Genomic DNA, 19,830 nt, shown 5'->3' with positions numbered 1-19,830 from the left:
CCGATCTGGTTTTTCCAGTTTATATGTAGATTAAAATCACCCATGATTAATGCCGTCCCTTTAATCACAAGGACCCAATATTTCTACTTGTGTACTTGGTCCTGCATTGTGGTTACTGTTAGGGGGCCTGTAGACCACTCCCACTAGTGATTTCTTTCCCCTACTATTCCTCATCTCCATCCAAACCAATTCTACATCCTGATCTCCTGAACCAAGGGTATCTCTAACTATTGCACCAATGCCATCCTTGATTAACAGTGTCACCCCTTCACCTAGCTTCCTATTCTTCTTGAATGTCACATACTCCAGCGTGAATCACTACCCTTCATATCAAATCATAGGGTAATTGAATAAAAATGCTTAAATTTGTTTTCCTGAAATTCCTCTTTCCACTATATTAGTTGAATTGTTAACCCAGATTAGCACGTCTACTAAAATAGCACAAAGTGGAACTTCAGAAGAAACATTCAAGCATTTGTGCATAGTTATGACAGCGTGCCTTCAAGGGAAGAGAGGAATGAAAATACAAGGTATCAATGTTAAACAGTGCAATTTTATTTATCTTTTACAAAATCGCACAGGTCTAGGGCTTAGATTACAAAATAGCTGAAAAAAAGATGTGGAAAATATTTTAACGTTTAATATTTTAAGTTGCATTGCTGTTACAGTTAAGTGGCAAGCAGCAAAGCTGGAAAATGTAAATGCTTGACATCTATACATTATACTGATCCATACTTCGGTGCCTTGTCTACACTATTACAACATGGTCTACCAGAGTGGACTGGCACTACCCCATTTTGTCAAGGTTTTTTAAAAATATACTAGTTGATTTCATTGCTCAAGGACAAAATGTATAGCTTGATTATCACATAGCAGCAATTACAAGCTAATTTACAGAAATTCCATCATTAAGGGCAGTTTATAAAACATATTCAATATATGGATTATTTGCAACTAATGATAATAAATGCAAATAACTTAAATTTGATTTGAAACCTAATTACAGTAATATTTATAGATGGGAAAATTTCTTTCAAGAGCGTTAAAATTTACAATTCCACCAACTAGTCAGTGAGCTTCAAAATTAATTACAAAAGTACCAACAATGGTGACAACTTATTGAAAAACAAAATACTTAAACAATTGCACTGACTGATATACTGGAACAAATTTCCCTCGTTATTGTGCGTGGATGCATTAGATTACACAAGTGCAGCACATAAAAGACAACTGGCAGGGAGGATCACACACACCAGTAACAAAGCCCATCTAATTATTCATACATTAAATTAATTGAAGAAAAAAATAAACAGGCTCTCTTATAGGCATGCAAATCTCCCTCCCCAGCTTTCCTCTTTCCATTGTGCCTAGGCAGTCTAGTGCACCCAAGGACAGGATCAGGAAAATCTTCCCATTAAGTTAAATTGTGGCATCTGGTTACAGATCATCATCCCAATACTGAAGTGAAGACTCCAGCTGAGTGTGTGTACTGCTGCTTAGTCTCAGCCACATTGGGTTGGACTTTCCTGCATCTTAGTCTTTTGCATGGCTAGGACCTGCGAGGTATATCAGCTGTGAGCTAGTGTCCCTATGTGTCCAAACCCTAACTTTTGGACCTATATTCTCTGGGGTTTAGAGGAATGAGATCTTATTGAAAAGCATAAGATTCTGAAGGGGCTGGAAAGGGTAGACGCTGAGAAATTGTTCTCGCTGGTCAGGGAATCTAAAACACGGGCACAGTCTCAGGATCAGGGGCCAATCATTTAGGACTGAGATGAGGAGAAATTACTTCACTCAGTTCTGAATGTTTGGAATTCTTTACCACAGAGGGTTATGGATGCTCCATCGTGGAATACATTTATGGCTGGGAAGGACAGATTTTTGGTCTCTCAGGGAATCAAGGGATATGGCAAGTGGGTGGGAAAGTGCAGTTGAAGCCAACAATCAGCCACGATTGTATTGAATGGCGAAGCAGGCTCGATGGGCCATATGGTCTACTCCTGCTCCTATTTCTTGTGTTCTTTTGGTTACCCTCACAATCTCTCCCTTGTGGCCTAGCACCAGCAGCTTTATATATTTTTTCTTTTCCCTACCTGCTTTAAAAGCACCTTAGGATGTTTTCTACGTTTAAGATAGTATAGAAACGCAAGATGCGTTGCCCTGTAGTAAGATTTTTAAAAGCTGCAATTGCTGCAGAAAGGTTGGCATAAGGTTATTTTCAAAGGTTAGCTAGTCAAAAAATTTACCAAGAATATAGAGATTCAATCAGTGGACTGGGCAATATCAGAGCCATGAAGGGAATTTATGAAATTATACTAGCAGGAACAGAAAAATTAAGTACATTATGCAGAGACAAAATTTAACCAGCACAGCAAACTTAAAATCTTTTCAGAGAATCATGCAATTCAAAAATCATCAGGTCAGGTACTGTGGAGTTTGCTAAAACATCTGGAATCGCATTCAAGAGCACAGGCCCAATAAAAGTGGACATTCAACAGTCTTCCATAGATTGTCTAGCAAATGCCCATAGACCTCCATCAAAACAGAGGACTAAACATGTTAACTTTCTAACATGTTGGCACTCAGAGGTAACTATTTTGAACTTTGAGATTGCTTTTAAAATTTATACACAACAGTAGTATTAGGAGTGTCATTAGTACTTCTGATGGACATTTTCCCGTTGTCTCTTTTGCATTCACTCATTGTCACAATCATTTGCAGATTGTATCAAATGGAATCAGGGCGCTTTAAATGAGGGGAGTTAAATGCAACACAATTTAAAACAATGGTGCTGAGGTAACATGATGGTGTATCAGATTTCAGTTTAGATACAGAGGTGGAAGCCTGGGAGCACCCTGTAAGGAATGATATGCGATATTGGGATATCATGGGGTGTGGGACAAGGAAAATATATGTTTTTAAAAACTTAAATATTATAGGATTCCTCACAAGGTAACAACTGTAGGGTACTGGGAGTAAGCAGGCTGCCATCAATTCCCAGATAAAGATCATCTTACAGTGAGGGGTAGGGAGAAAATATAATTAAAGCAAATATATTTTCCTTGCATAAAATAACTGGCATACTCTTGCTTTAGACTTTAGGATTCATGCGGCTTAAGAATACGATTTACAATCTCCTTAAAGAAGCACATAACGGACAAGGTGACTCCCGCGGACTTCCCGCAACCGGTGGCAATGTCGCAGAATACTTAAGATTCCATGAAACTTCTTGTCAACTTTGAGGCGTGTAAAGTCCTTTATGTCAGCTTCCACAAAGAAATACTGACCTGCAAAGAACAAATGAAAGAAAAAGTAACATTTTCAAATAACCCGCTGGTTCAGAATAGAAAGCTATAATTGAAATAGGTGTCTAGAAATCAAAGCAGCTCCATCAACTTCTGAAAGGATAGCTTAAAAGATAGAGACCTTTTTCCCCCCCCAGAAGAGAATAGGGAATAGATTACATGGCTTGCCTTTGTATAGCCGGTTTAAAAGTTGAGCTCAGAAAAGCCTGAAGAGAGTTCAAACTTAAGTTTACATAATCAGTTTTAAAAAAAAAGTCAAACTGTTTTGTGGAGCATGTCAATTTGGCTCAATTGGTTGCTTTCATGTTTGAGTCAAAAGATTGTGTGTTCAAGCCTCAGGCTAGGATTTCAGCACCTAATCATTGATGATATTTCAGTGCAAACACAAGAGTGTTGCATTGTTGGATGAACTATCAATGTCTTGCCTCTTTTCCAGCAATTCAGGTGGACATCAGTTTAAAGGCTTGATATGAGCACTTCAGTTTGCAGAATTCTTTAAATGCAATCTTTGCATCACAAGTTGAAGGTTAGAAGGGGGTGTCTCAACATCCTTTGAGCATTTGAGAGCAACTTTGCTCTTTGCAAAAGACTGAATCAAATGACCTTGAGGTAAAAAAAAATTGCCATCAGATTGGTCAAAAGAACAATGAAAGAGAGATAGCAACTAGGAATAAGATAGTAAGATTTGAGCATCAAGGAAGGTATAAGATGACTGAGGGATTCTGCAGGTTAGATTTTAGTGAAGCGCCAGATAATTGCTGGGGTTAGTGACTTTGATTCAGTCTTCACTCCTGAAGCTGATGCTAAATTAGATACAGATGCAGTCATTGCGAGAATTACAGCTCTTGAAGCAGATTGGGCTGCTGGTGCTCACGGTATTCACTTTATGGTGCTAAAAGAAATGGGGGCTTTATTACACCAGTACGAGCTCTGTCTTTGACTGTTTCCATGGACTAAAATGAGGTTTGTGTGGTGCCTATATTAAAAAAGTAAGAAACAGAAAACGACCTATCCATTAGGTTAACTTCAGCTACAAGCAGTTTGCTATATTTAGAAATATGTTGTATGATCTTTTAGAAAGTAGTTATTTGGACACCCCATCATGGCTTCTGGGAAAGGCTCTGCATCACCAATTTGATGGAAATTTTGAAGTGTTGTTCGAAGTCTGCTAGATGTTGACCACCTTGATTTGCACCTTAAAGGTTCAACACAAAAGTACTCAGAAGTAGCCATTTCAAACTTTGTGATATGCATTTAAATTTAAATCTATAATATTAGGAGAAATTTCATTAACACTTCAGATGCACATTTTCCTTTTGTCTCTCCCCTGTATTCATTCACTCACTCCCACAACAAGGTTCAAGGCTTACATATTTGAAGATTTTATCAGGTGAACTCAGGGTGCCCATTTCACACACGCAGTCAAACAAAGAACAAAGAACAGGCCATTCGGCCCTCCAAGCCTGCGCCGATCTTGATGCCTGCCTAAACTAAAACCTTCTGCACTTCCAGGGACCGTATCCCTCTATTCCCATCCTATTCATGTATTTGTCAAGATGCCTCTTAAACGTCTCTATGGTACCTGCTTCCACCACCTCCCCGGCAGCAAGTTCCAGGCACTCACCACCCTCTGTGCAAAGAACTTGCCTCGCACATCCCCTCTAAACTTTGCCCCTCGCACCTTAAACCTATGTCCCCTAGTAACTGACTCTTCCACCCTGGGAAAAAGCTTCTGACTATCCACTCTGTCCATGCCGCTCATAACTTTGTAAACCTCGATCATGTCGCCCCTCCACCTCCGTCGTTCCAGTGAAAACAATCCGTGTTTATCCAACCTCTTCTCATAGCTAATGCCCTCCAGACCAGGCAACATCCTGGTAAACCTCTTCTGTACCCTCTCCAAAGCCTCCACGTCCTTCTGGTAGTGTGGCGACCAGAATTGCACGCAACATTGGAAGTGTGGCCTAACTAAAGTTCTGTACAGCTGCAGCATGACTTGCCAATTTTTATACTCTATGCCCCGACCGATGAAGGCAAGCATGCCGTATGCCTTCTTGACCAGCTTATCCACCTGTGTTGCCACTTTCAGTGACCTGTGGACCTGTATGCCCAGATCTCTCTGCCTGTCAATACTCCTAAGGGTTCTGCCATTTACTGTATACTTCCCACCTGCATTAGACCTTCCAAAATGCATTACCTCACATTTGTCCGGATTAAACTCCATCTGCCATTTCTCCGCCCAAGTCTCCAACCGATCTATATCCTGCTGTATCCTCTGACAATCCTCGTCATTATCCGCAACTCCACCAACCTTTGTGTCGTCCGCAAACTTACTAATCAGACCAGCTTCATTTTCCTCCAAATCATTTATATATACTACAAAGAACAAAGGTTCCAGCACTGATCCCTGCGGAACACCACTAGTCACAGCCCTCCATTCAGAAAAGCACCCTTCCACTGCTACCCTCTGAATTCTATGACAGAGACAGTTCTGTATCCATCCTGCCAGCTCACCTCTGATCCCGTGTGACTTCACCTTTTGTACCAGTCTGCCATGAGGGACCTTGTCAAAGGCTTTACTGAAGTCCATATAGATAACATCCACTGCCCTTCCTTCATCAATCATCTTCGTCACTTCCTCAAAAAACTCAATCAAATTAGTGAGACACGACCTCCCCTTCACAAAACCATGCTGCCTCTCACTAATAAGTTCGTTTGTTTCCAAATGGGAGTAAATCCTGTCCCGAAGAATCCTCTCTAATAATTTCCCTACCACTGACATAAGGCTCACTGGCCTATAATTTCCTGGATTATCCTTGCTACCCTTCTTAAACAAAGGAACAACATTGGCTATTCTCCAGTCCTCTGGGATCTCACCTGTAGCCAATGAGGATGCAAAGATTTCTGTCAAGGCCCCAGCAATTTCTTCCCTTGACTCCCTCAGTATTCTGGGGTAGAACCCAACAGGCCTTGGGGACTTATCTACTTTAATGCTTTGCAAGACACCCAACACCTCCTCCTTTTCGATAATGAGATGACTGAGACTATCTGCACTCCCTTCCCTAGGCTCATCATCCACCAAGTTCTTCTCACTGGTGAATACTGATGCAAAGTACTCATTTAGTACCTCGCCCATTTCCTCTGGCTCCACACATCCTTCCCTGTCCTTGAGTGGGCCAACCCTTTCCCTGGTTACCCTCTTGCTCTTTATATACGTATAAAAAGTTTTGGGATTATCCTTAATATTGTTTGCCAATGACATTTCATGACCCCTTTTAGCCCTCCTGATTCCTTGCTTAAGTTCCTTCCTACTGTCTTTATATTCCTCAAGGGATTCGTCTGTTCCTAGCCTTCCAGCCCTTACGAATGCTTCCTTTTTCTTTTTGACTAGGCTCACAATATCCCGCGTTATCTAAGGTTCCCGAAACTTGCCAAACTTATCATTCTTCCTCACAGGAACATGCCGGTCCTGGATTCTAATCAACTGACGTTTGAAAGACTCCCACATGTCAGATGTTGATTTACCCACAAACAGCCGCCCCAATCTAAATTCTTGAGTTCCTGCCTAATATTGTTATAATTAGCCTTCTCCCAATTTAGCACCTTCACCCGAGGACTACTCTTATCCTTATCCACAAGTACCTTAAAACTTATGGAATTATGGTCACTGTTCCCGAAATGCTGCCCTACTGAAACTTCGACCACCTGGCTGGGCTCATTCCCCAATACCCGGTCCAGTATGGCCCCATCCCTAGTTAGACTATCTACATATTGTTTCAAGAAGCCCTCCTGGATGCTCCTTACAAATTCTGCCCCATCCAAGCACTAAGTGAGTCCCAGTCAATATAGGGGAAGTTAAAATCACCCACCACTACAACCCTGTTACCTTTACATCTTTCCAAAATCTGTCTACATATCTGCTCCTCTACCTCCTGCTGGCTGTTGGGAGGCCTGTAGAAAAACCCCAACATCGTGACTGCACCCTTCCTATTCGTGAGCTCCACCCATATTGCCTCGTTGCATGACCCCTCCGAGGTGTCCTCCCGCAGTCCAGCTGTGACATTCTCCTTAACAAGTAATACAACTCCCCCACACCTTTTACATCCCCCTCTATCCCGCCTGAAGCTTCTAAATCCCGGAACATTTAGCTGCCAATCCTGTCCCTCCCTCAACCAAGTCTCTGTAATAGCAACAACATCAAGTACTAATCCAAGCTCTAAGTTCATCTGCCTTACCTGTTATACTTCTCGCATTGAAACAAATGCACTTCAGACAACCAGTCCCGCTGTGCTCCGCAACATCTCCCTGCCTGCTCTTCCTCTTAGTCTTACTGGTCTTATTTACTAGTTCCCCCTCATTTATTTCACTTGCTGTCCTATTGCTCTGGTTCCCACCCTCCTGCCACACTAGTTTAAACCCTCCCGATTGACGCTAGCAAACCTCGCAGTCTTTAAATGAGGGGAGTTCAATGCAAACATTTAAAGAAATGCTAATGAGATAACATGATGGAAAACCATATTTCAGTTTAGATACACGAGAGCAGGTTTCCACCTTCCAAAGCTTTCTATGAAGTTGGTCAGGCACAGCCACCTCTTCCAGAAGCCGTGCTGTTGGAAGTCTGGTAGATGCTGTCCACCTTGATTTTCAAAAAGCCTTTATTAAAGGTGTAGCACAAAAGATTGCTCATTCTGAGGTGATGCATTTTGGGAGGACTAACAAGGCAAGGGAATATACAATAGATGGTAGCACCCTAGGATGTAAGAGGGATCTTGGTGTACTTGTCCATAGATCACTGAAGGCAGCAGCACAGATGGATAAGGTGGTTAGGAAGGCATATGGGATACTTGCCTTTATTAGCCGAGGCATAGAATACAACAGCAGAGAGGTTATGATGGAGCTATATAAAACGCTAGTTAGGCCACAGCTGGAGTACTGTGTACAGTTCTGGTAGGCACACTAAAGGAAGGATGTGATTGCACTGAAGAGGGTTCAGAGGAGATTCACCAGGATGTTGCCTAGGCTGGAGCATTTCAGCTATGAAGAGAGACTGGATAGGCTGGTTTGTTTTCCTTAGAGCAGAGAAGGCTGAAGGGGAACCTGATTGAGGTATAGAAAATTATGAGGGGCACAGACAAGGTAGATAGGAAAAAACTTTTAACCTTAGCAGAGGTGTCAATAACCAGGGGGCATGGATTTAAGGTAAGGGGCAGGAGGTTTAGAGGGGATTTGAGGAAAAATTATTTCACCCAGAGGGTGGTTGGAATCTGGAACACACTGCCTGAAGGGGTGGTAGAGGCAGGAATCCTCACAACATTTAAGTATTATTTAGATGAGCACTTGAAACGCCATAGCATACAAGGCTACGGACCAAGTGCTGGGAAATGGGATTAGAATAGATGTGCTTGTTGGCCAGCATGGACACGATGGGCCGAAGGGTCTGTTTCTGTGCTGTATGACTATTTCTGTGCTTGCCAGTCGGCAATTTTTCTGTCCATTAAAATGAATTGGAGAACTGGAGCAATTGCAGCCTGATGAGTACACATGTGGTAAACCATAGCTGTAGCTTGCATTTATGGTATATCTGTTTTTAAGTTAAAGTTTGACAAATTTCTTTTTATCCTGCACTGCCCTCACCAAAAAAAGCTTTAGCACAATAGAATGTGCCACTTTCACAAATCATGCATAGTTTACCTTATTACAGGCTCTATTTTATCTATTTAATCGCCAGAGAGAAATTTCTGCACTAAGATATACTAGGCTGATTCCTGGGATGGCAGGACTGACATATGAGGAGAGATTGGGTCGACTAGGCCTATCTTCACTAGAGTTTAGAAGAATGGGAGGGGATCTCATAGAAACCTATAAAATTCTAACTGGACTAGACAGGCTAGATGCAGGGAGGATGTTCCCGACAGCTGGGGGTCTAGAACCAGGGGTCACAGTCTCAGGATACGGAGTATGCCATTTAGAACAGAGATGAGGAGAAATTTCTTCAGACGGTGGTGAACATGTGGAATTCTCTACCTCAAAAGGCAGTGGAGGCCAAGTCATTAAATATATTCAGGAAGGAGATCGATATATTTCTTAATACAAAGAACAAAGAACAGTACAGCACAGGAACAGGCCATTCGGCCCTCCAAGCCTGCGCCGATCTTGATGCCTGCCTAAACTAAAACCTTCTGCACTTTCGGGGACCGTATCCCTCTATTCCCATCCTATTCATGTATTTGTCAAGATGCCTCTTAAACGTCTCTATGGTACCTGCTTCCACCACCTCCCCCGGCAGCAAGTTCCAGGCACTCACCACCCTCTGTGTAAAGAACTTTGCCCCTCTCACCTTAAACCTATGCCCCCTAGTAACTGACTCTTCCACCCTGGGAAAAAGCTTCTGACTATCCACTCTGTCCATGCCGCTTATAAATACCAAAGGGATCAAGGGATATGGGGAGAAAGCAGGAACAGGTTACAAAATTAGACCATCAGCCATAATCTTTTTTGAATGGCGGAGCAGGCCCGAAGGGCTGAATGGCCTAGTCCTGCTCCTATTTTCTATGTTTGTCATATTTACGTTTTTCAACTCTGGTCCATTGCCCATTGACTGTCCATTGACTCTGGTCCACCCCCACCCCCAATGCCCTCCCAAACCACTATTCAAAATCAAACTTCACTAGCATAACAATCATACTGTCCTGTGAAGTTATTTACCAGCTCAGTCCATACCCATCCCAATGCCCTTATTTCAGAAACTTATAATGATTTCCAAAACCACATCCCCACTTCATTGTGTTTAATTGTTTTGAACATCAACCTCACACTATAGTGTGAACATTGACTGATAGCAGTGCATGTGATAACTAGGCAGAGATTAACATGGATACATTAACCACTTTCTTACAGCTCTCCAATGCTCCCACCTATTGCTCACCAAAACCACAGGATAAAGTAGGAAAATATTTCCATAACCAAGAAGGAACAGGGATACTCTATGCATGTTTGCATTTCAGCTCAAATACTCTGTCATGATGGAAGATGATATTATTTAGATTTCCTGGAGGATCTCTGGAAATTCTGCTAAGTTGTAGCAACTCTCATTAACATTACATCTTCACCCGAACAGATGGTTCTCTTCCTCACTGCTTTAAAAAAAAAGTGTGAGAAACAAAAAAGGATGCACAAATGAAAGCTTAGAGTACAGCATGTTGATTCATCTTGTTTCTGTATGTTACTTTTATTTATACCTTGAGTTTCCTTAGTTTCTTGTTCCTTAAAAGCATGGTACTGGTTACGAGTAATGTTAGACATAGATTTCAATGGCTGGTTTAGAATCTTGTACTTGGCTTTCACAGCGGTGTTAAGCTCCTGAATCACAGCATTAATCTGGTCATAGGTCATACGACCTTTCATGTACCTACAGTGTCAAAACACAAAGAAAAGAATCAGAGCTTAACGATATCCAGTTGGAGAGATAAAACATATGCATGTTCAAAAATCAACATAATTTCTATCCAAGATTATGAGATAGAAAAAAAGTGAGGCATTCTTGTGAAGTTGTGGAAGCACAAGCAGAAACATACAGAACATGCTGTTCTGAATCTTTAAATGATGTTCTAACAGGAACCAAATTTTTCCTCTGCATTTTTCCAAAGTCCAAGAGAAGGCAGAAAAATAAATTGCTCCTGGGCCTCCATCAATGCTACTCTCAAGTTGTCGAGGTTGTTAGGTACAGGTAGGAAATGATAGGGGTAGTTTCCCCTTTCACCTCTCAACTGACTGCAGTGTTTTGATTAGTATTGTGTTTAACCTTTGAGTGTTTTAATGGTCAGTAAACAGACAAGTAACAGGTTTTCTCGTAGATTTAAAGTTAAATGTTTATTAACTAAAAATGAAACGGCCTAGCAAGCTACTTAGTTCAAGGGCAATTAGGAATGGGCAATAAATGCTGGCCTAACCAGCGATGCCCGCATCCCACAGACGAATAAAAAACCCCGTAAATTCACAACTACATACACGCACAAAAAAAGATGCATTTAGGTCTGGTATTTCTAAAAAGACTTCATTGTGGAACCTTATTTGCTTTCCTGGGGAGGAAAACTTAAACAGTACAGGCCTGGTGTTCTTTTTCTTTTCCTGGTTCACTGAAGTCAAACTTGGAAAGTTTCAGGCGAACGGATGCTTTGCTGCAGACTTCTTTGGTTAAATCTCAGTCATAGTCCAGTGGTGAAAAATCCTGTTACAATCTCTCAGGTAGAGAGTTTGAATGGTCACCTTTTGTCTCTGCCAAGGAAGTTTTGAAAATGTTACTGGGGCAGGGTTTTTGTCTTCCTGCTGGGATGGATCTCTCTCAGCCTCCTGGCTTTCTGGCTCAGCAATGTGTCTTATGAAAACCTCCATATTAGAGAACTTGGTTGCTGTCAGATGACTAAGGTTTCTCTCTCATTGTGTTTTCAGAAATAATTTGATGGTCTAGCCATTTTAAGATAATAGGTTTGGATGTTGTTCATCTCTAGCTATCTTGATATAGTGGTGTTATATAGTTTGTTTGTGATATACATTAATGATTTGGAGGAAAGTATAGGTGGACTGATTAGCAAGTTTGCAGGCGACACTAAGATTGGTGGAGTAGCAGATAGTGAAGGGGACTGTCCGAGAATACAGCAGAATATAGATAGATTGGAGAGTTGGGCAGAGAAATGGCAGATGGAGTTCAATCAGGGCAAATGCGAGGTGATGCATTTTGGAAGATCCAATTCAAGAGTGAACTAAACAGTAAATGGAAAAGTCCTGGGGAAAATTGATGTCCAGAGAGATTTGGGTGTTCAGGTCCACTGTTCCCTGAAGGTGGCAACGCAGGTAAATAGAGTGGTCAAGAAGGCATACGGCATGCTTTCCTTCATCGGACGGGGTATTGAGTACAAGAGTTGGCAGGTCATGTTACAGTTGTATAGGACTTTGGTTCGGCCACATTTGGAATACTGCGTGCAGTTCTGGTCGCCACATTACCAAAAGGATGTGGATGCTTTGGAGAGGGTGCAGAGGAGGTTCACCAGGATGTTGCCTGGTATGGAGGGCGCTAGCTATGAAGAGAGGTTGAGTAGATTAGGATTATTTTCATTAGAAAGACGGAGGTTGAGGGGGGACCTGATTGAGGTGTACAAAATCATGAGAGGTATAGACAGGGTGGATAGCAAGAGGCTTTTTCCCAGAGTGGGGGATTCAATTACTAGAGGACACGAGTTCAAAGTGAAAGGGGAAAAGTTTAGGGGGGATATGCGTGGAAAGTTCTTTACGCAGAGGGTGGTGGGTGCCTGGAACGCGTTGCCAGCGGAGGTGGTAGATGCGGGCACGATAGCGTCTTTTAAGATGTATCTAGACAGATACATGAATGGGCAGGAAGAAAAGAGATACAGACCCTTAGAAAATAGGCGACATGTTTAGATAGAGGATCTGGATCGGCGCAGGCTTGGAGGGCCTGTGCTGTAATTTTCTTTGTTCTTTGGTGCTTTTTCACACCCATTATCCTGAGTTTGAGTATGGAGAATATGTCTGCAAAGTCATTGTTAGTCCAACTGGTTGAAAAAGGTAGCCATTAACATGGAATGGGCCATTAACATTTATAATGTTTTCTTCAACACTTGACCAGACATGATATCTGGTTCAGAGTTCCAGCAGTTACCGCGTGTATTCGCAGGACAGGAGAGGTCACCTCTTACCCCATTTGTCTTAAAGAAAAAGTTTCCATTTTGGAGCTTAATTCCTCAGTTCGTTTTTTACAGTTCATAATTGCTCCTTGCATGAGCGTGACGAGGTAGATAACAGTTTTCATCAACAGGTCTTGATTTAAAAAAAAGACTGTCCTCCTATTCAAAAATAATTAATTTAATCTGCACAGGTCATGAGTTGGGATATGAAAATACCTCATTGGGTTTATGATAATGGATAGTGGTGAAATATAGTCACAATGGCACAGAAGGAGGCCATTTGACCCATTCAGTCTATGCTGGCCCTCTGTAGAACAATCCAGTTAGTTCCATTACCCCATTCTATTCCCAGAGGCCTGAAAATTTATTTCCGTCAAGCGCCCATCCAATTTTCTTTTGAATTCATTGATTGTCTGCGCTTCCACCACCCTCATAGATGTCTGAATATAGAACCTTGCATCTTGTGTGATCCTTGCACCCAATGCCAACATCAAGTAGCATACTTCCAAGACCAAATAGAGCAAAAGGGACTCTTAATTTTATTCCATCCCACTCCGATTTTCATAGTTTGCACTTCATTCTCTCACCTTGAGTATATAAAGAGGCACAATTAAACACTCACTCACTTCAATATCCAATGATTTGCACTGGGAACTTCAGGTGTTGAACCATTCATCAAATACTGGCTTATTGGTCAACAACATACTACGTGGGGGAAGTACGGGGGAGAAAGAGATGGCTTTCTAGCACTTTACATAGGAAACCTCTGCATTTGAAAGATAATACATAATGTTCAACTCTATAAAACCTTTACCAGAAATAGTGAGCATCTTCCAATTCATCTGCATTGTAATAAAGATATTTTTTTAAATTATGCAACTACAAGATATGTTTGACAGCTAGATGAAAAGCAATGTTCCTGCAGGACATGATAATAAAAAAGTCGTACAAACATGCTAAAGATAACTATATGTACTGTAAGAGGACTGAAATCTGCAATTAGAAAAGGGTGCAGCATATTTTAATCAAAGCTTTAATCTACTATTCATTTTCTAAGCTTATAAAGAGACTTGCAAAGATTCAGCTCAAGGGTCTGAGAATGTAAAGGTGTTTTGAAAGGAATAACAAATCCAAACCTAGGAGTTTTGATGATAACAAATTACTAAAGTAAAAGTAGTTTGCCATTGCAATGAAGAGATTGGATTTCAGTTTTAAATACACAGAGCTATATATAACTGATGGTAAATAATTCGCACAATTCTCTTTAGTAGCAGTATAGTTTTCAGTTTCTATTCTTGTTTAAAATTTATTTAGCACAGGAGCTGAAGGCATATCAGATTTATGCCAAAAAAATGATGTACCTACAGGAAAGTTCAGTAGCCTATCGATTCTTCAGAGAATATTGTAATATGCATTTAGACTCAATATTTCAGCTTCTGGTAGGAAGCTGAATTAGTACAAATAAAACTGTGACATGATGATGATTATTTTTATACGCATTTGCCCCTCAGCAAAGATATATATCCTCTCTTCTCCCTGCTTCCCCCTCCCCTCTTCTAGCCACCTGTCTCCTACAATCTGCGCTTAGACCATTAGGAACATTTTTGAGTCACTGCTCAGAACTAAAACAATATGGTCCAAATAGCTTATTCAATCATTTGCTCCTACAGAACAATGTCTGGTATTTAGTTAGCACCTTCCTGTACAATGTAGCTGGGATTAGCAGAATGAGGGACAGTTTAAAAAATGCCTCTTTGTGCACAGTTATCTTTCGCATTTCTAATTTCATTACAACATTTAAGAGGACAAATAATAGACGTTATAAATAAAAACTCAATCACCTCTATTAATAGTTGTTTTGAGGGGTCGAAATTAGTATGGCAACTGTCAGGAAGAGTGTTCAATTAGTTAATTACTTGCAATTATCCTGGATGATAAACTTTCCATATTTCTACACTTCATTGGTCAAGGTCTAAAATACTATCCCAGTCAAATTAAGATCAGCCATGATCGTATTGAAAAACAGAGCAGGCTCCATGGGCCATATGGTCGACTCCTGCTCCTATTTCTTGTGTAGGCCAATTAGAATCAAATAATGAGCGCAACCTCACAATAAAGGTTAGCATTGACTATTTAAAGGGTCTGCTCATCAATTTTGGGTTAAGTCCTGACCAATTCTTAAAAAAAAAAATCCAGCACATCCAAGTTGGCTGAAAATTGTTCTATGTTTAAATCTGCAAGATGTAGGTAAATTTGGGCTTTTGTTAGAAAATAGCCAACAAGTAGTTCCCATTTAGAATGTTATCATATGAACATCTGAAAATGAAGGATAAATAATCCTAATACAGCTGATCCATTGAGCTGCTCATATTGTCATGGCATAACTTTTACACACCATTATCTTCAATCACCAGCCCCTCCCTCATAACCCACCCAGCCAACCTCCTGGGAATGGCAAAAATCCAGAGGGAAAAACCTTAGGCCAATTTAGGAAAAGTACACATTAATGCAGTTTTTATACTGGGTGCCATTTTCCAGTAATCAGTTGCAGACAAAATCCCATTTTTTCCCTAATAAATTGATCATGTACAACTTTTTGTTCTCTGCCTCAACTCCAAAAGCATCCTCATTAAACCCTTTGCAAAAGAATCTCTTCAGGGCTTATACTGAGCCCCAACTTTCAAATGATTCTTCACATCCCCCTCTGGACTGCAACCCTTACACTGACCGTCAATCTAACGGCCAGGAATTTTCCCCTCGGTGGATGGGAGCTGTCCACCGACAGAAAAGTCAGTGGCGAACCGGCTTCCGCTTGGCCTGGGGATCCGACTACATTTTGTGGTTCCCCGGCCTTTAACTGTTCTGAGGCAGGACTACCACCTTGAGGCAGGAAGTCCTACCAAATGGAGCTGCTGGCCAATCAGCAGGCTGGCGGCTCTTAGTCCCAGCAGCACCACCAGGAGCGATGGCCACTGCTGGGACTGCAGCCCAGCTTCAAGATGATGTTGGGGAGCCCCGGAACCAAGGTTCCGAGGGTGATCGGTCAGGCCCTGGCGAGGCAAGGATGGTCGATTGGGGGGGCGTGTTGGAGGTGGTTGGGGCAGCAAGGGCAGCCCTCCATCGGGCACAGGGTGCCCGATCACAAGGGGCCCCCCAGGCACTCACAGAGCCGCCTGCTTTTGTCAGGCGGCTTTTCTCGGGCCTGGGCCGCCCGCTTACCAAGGGTAAAATCCCCGTGGCGGCAGGCAGAGGCCCTTAAGTGGCCACTTAAGGGCCTTGATTGGCCTGGGGCAGGCAGGTCATTTTTGGCCGTCGCCACCCTGCGTAAAGTGATGGCAGAGGCAGGAGCAATTCAGAAAAGGGCCCACTGAACCTCCCGGTCCATTTTACGCCCCGCCCCGTTTCCGCTCTTTAAGGGGGGGCGTTAAATTCCGGCCAACATCTCCCAGGTCATTCCTGATCTCAACTGGAAAGACTTCGCCTACAGCCTCAAATCTCCCTGTAAAGCTCATTTTACTTCCTTTCCAAGACACAAAAACAGAGTTCTCTCAGTAAACTGATTAGTTTAGTTAAGAACAAGGATGAGTGATTTCCTCACATTTCACCATCTTAACCCCAAGGCTGTAATTCCCCCAATGACCTCTGATGTTTAACAATTTCATATTCCCCTAGTACCTCCTTTGATAACTGGTCCCTCTTCATCTCTATGCCTGCCTTTTTATGTAGAAAATGTAGAATTTACTGCTCCAATGGTACTCAGGCTCTCTTTGACCGTGGGTGCTGCTTCCTTTTCTTCCTCCAACATTTCCAATTTCCATCCATCTGTACCATGGTCTATCTTCTGTTCCTGGACTTCTTTCTCACTCATCTCTGGTGATGGTTTTTCCACTGATATTACAAACCTACCGATTACTACAACTATTACCAGGCTTCTTCACAATCCACACCCTGCAAGGACTTCATCTTTTTCTTCGTTCCCCCGCCACATTTTCACAAAGATTCTGAAATGTCCTTTATCCTTAGCCAAGGTTTCCCCTCTACAATAGTCAATAGGACACAGCTATGTTTGCTGCATTTCCCAGGATTCGTTCTAACCAACAAAAATGTTCCTTTGTCTTCCATCCAACTAGCCTCCTCATTGAAGTCATCTGTTGCCTCGATAAAACAATCCCTCAAGCAAGTATGCTTTTCTTTGACGGTACCATTTACCTTCTCCCACATCACCATTCAGGGCTCCAACACTTCTACCACGTGAGACAGCAATTCACATGCATCTCCTTTAATTTAGTATTCTGTATTCACCGCTTATGTTGCATTTTCTTTATGTTAAGGGAACTAAATCAGATTAGGTAACCATTTTGCTTAACATCTCCTTTTTGCCTGGAAGCGCAATCCTGACCTGCCTGTGGCACACCACATTAACTGCTCTGTTCTCTGCCTCTTTGGTTTTCTATACTGTTCCAAATTACCTCAACACAAGTTCCAAGAACAATCCCTCATCTCCGTTGGGCACTCTGCAGCCCTATGGTCTCAACGTTGACTTAACTAACGTCAGACCTTAGCTATACCACACCCCTCCACATTTCCTTCATAACAGCAGGTGCTTGTGAAATGAGGTGACACCTTGGTCAGAGCAGTGTTGGCAGGGTTCAGAGTTAATGGCGTGGAACATTCTTTTCCTCATCTCACGATTGGCAGATCTATCATTTTGCTGACATTGCATTTTAATTTCACATCTACTGTATCCACACATTAAAAAAAAATCTTTATTTCTCAGTTTTGTTGTGCATTGACCTTTCGTTTCATCTCCCCCTCCCAACTATTTGGGCATTTTCTTTGGTCTTTTCCGCATGCCTGCATCGTCTCATGATTTATTTTCTATTTAACAGTTTGCAGGTTATTTAACACATGAACTCCCTCTGCTCTCCCCCACACCTTTTAAAAATCTCTTTCCAACTTTACTAAAGTGCCTATTTAAATGAAGACTACACACCTGAAATGTAACTGACCTATTCTGTTGCAGATGTTACCTGACCTGCTCTGTATTTCTTGCATTTGTACTTCAATTCATCAGGTGTCATTTGTTAAAACAAGAAAAAAAACACAAGTTTAATGAAATGTTAGTTTATTTTCAGCATTAAATTCCCACTTTGCTGATACAACCTCCATCTCCTATTTGACCCCGAGCTGGGTTTCCTTTCCAGCACAAGAGTGCTTACTATCACCTTCAACATTGTTCACCTCTGCCCTTACTTCAACTTTTCTGCTGCTGAAACTCTCATCCATTTCCAGTCATAATTATTCTAATGCTATCCAAGCTAAAGGCCTGCTTGGGTCTGCAAATGAGACCCGACCCGAGCCCGACAGAACCCCATCCAACCCCGACCCGGCTCGAGTCCTTCCATTTTTTCCCATGCCCGACCCATTGGTTAACCTACCTTCCATTTTTTAAAACTTTGTTCCTTACCTGCACAAGCTTAAAATAACTAACAAAACCACCTTTATAGTCCCAAAAATAAATTAACATTAGACTTATTTACCTGAGGTGGCCGTATCCGATCCAGCCCAATCTGACCCCGAATGCCAGACTCAGAAGTGCGACCCGACCTGAACCTGACAAGTTGTCAGGTCCCGTCGGATTTGGGTCGGGTAGCAAGCCTTCAATCCTAGCCACCCTTTCATTCTCCACCCTCCATTAACTTCAGCTTAGCCAAAATACTGCTGCCTGTGTCTTATCCGGCATAAAGTCCACTAAGGTAGGTGCTGTCAAACTAAGCTGAGGAGCTGCTGCAGTACATCCAGTAGACAAAATATATTACAGATGCAAGGCTCAAGTGGTGGACATGTAGTTCAATGGCCAGGGTGCCAATCAATCTTCTCCACCATGTTACCAGTCAGGAACTTTATGAAATACTCACCAGTTGCCTTGATGGATACAACCAAACTACATGTAGGAATGTCAACACCATTAGGATAAAGTTGTTCACTAATTGGGCTCCATCGACCCAATTCATCAATGGTGCAGTGTGGCTGCAGTATATACAATATACAGTCTGCATTTCAGGAACTCACCTATCTTACTTCAACAGCACCTCCCAGCTTTGCGATCTTCCTAATCTCCCTTTTTAATAATTTTCAGTTTTCTTCTGCATTATTTCCCCAATATTTTATCATATGCCTCTTAAAAATTACTGCTATTCATGGAAGCCCAGCCTTTGATGTGCAAACTTTACTCCTAGTAAGAAAGTACTGAATCTGTATCTTATTCATCTCAATGTTAAAGTATCTCCAACTTCTGGTCAGCTTTTTGATTTGCCATTTTTTATCTAATCAATGAATGTTTAACTGAAATTAGTTAATGCCATTATCTTGGATCCCTTTTTTTTGTAATCTATTTCCAATTTGAACCTAATGAGGTTACAGTCATCATTTCCCCTTGGGTTTTCATGCTTGCAGATAATTTGTCCTGCTTCTTTGCCCAAAAATCAGAATAGCATTGCATCCTTCCTTGTTGGACATGCAATATAGTGATTCAAGAAACTGTTCTGGATGTATTCTAGAACTTCTGTAGGATAGTTAAACCCCCCTAGCTGTACAAAGTTTTAATTGTAAGCTCCTCTAAATTACCCACAGAACCTGATTTACTTTCCCCATTGCTTCAGCACAACTTCTTGGTTTAAGTGACTGGAACTCCAGATGGTCAGCACAAGGAATTCTTAGACTGTCTTCATTATAATCAATTAAAGCAAATCAAGCCAGAACTCAGATCGTCTGCCTCTGAACTAGCAATCTCCACACCTTACTTAGAACAAAATGCATCAGTTTAA

At 41.7% G+C, this 19,830-nt stretch overlaps 1 protein-coding gene across 2 annotated transcripts in view; it reads right to left on the bottom strand.

Annotated features, from left to right (window-relative positions):
* Window positions 1-19,830, bottom strand: part of ska1 (spindle and kinetochore associated complex subunit 1) — a 63,585-nt gene that overhangs the window by 25,261 nt on the left and 18,494 nt on the right. The window contains exons 6-7 of one of the 2 annotated variants that reach the window (XM_068030546.1): window positions 10,544-10,713; window positions 621-3,287 (exon numbers count right to left, since the gene is read on the bottom strand). In XM_068030546.1, the coding sequence (XP_067886647.1) occupies window positions 3,139-3,287; window positions 10,544-10,713 (319 nt within the window). In that variant the 3' untranslated portion in view covers window positions 621-3,138. Of the gene's footprint in view, window positions 1-620; window positions 3,288-10,543; window positions 10,714-19,830 lie in introns of those variants that run through there. The other variant, XM_068030556.1, reaches the window with a different exon arrangement.

The sequence above is a fragment of the Heterodontus francisci genome, chromosome 1, assembly GCF_036365525.1.
Source record: "Heterodontus francisci isolate sHetFra1 chromosome 1, sHetFra1.hap1, whole genome shotgun sequence".
Classification (NCBI taxonomy): Eukaryota; Metazoa; Chordata; class Chondrichthyes; order Heterodontiformes; family Heterodontidae; genus Heterodontus; species Heterodontus francisci.
The sequence above is the reverse complement of the archived record's forward strand: the minus strand, read 5'-3'. Positions and strand labels throughout refer to the sequence as shown.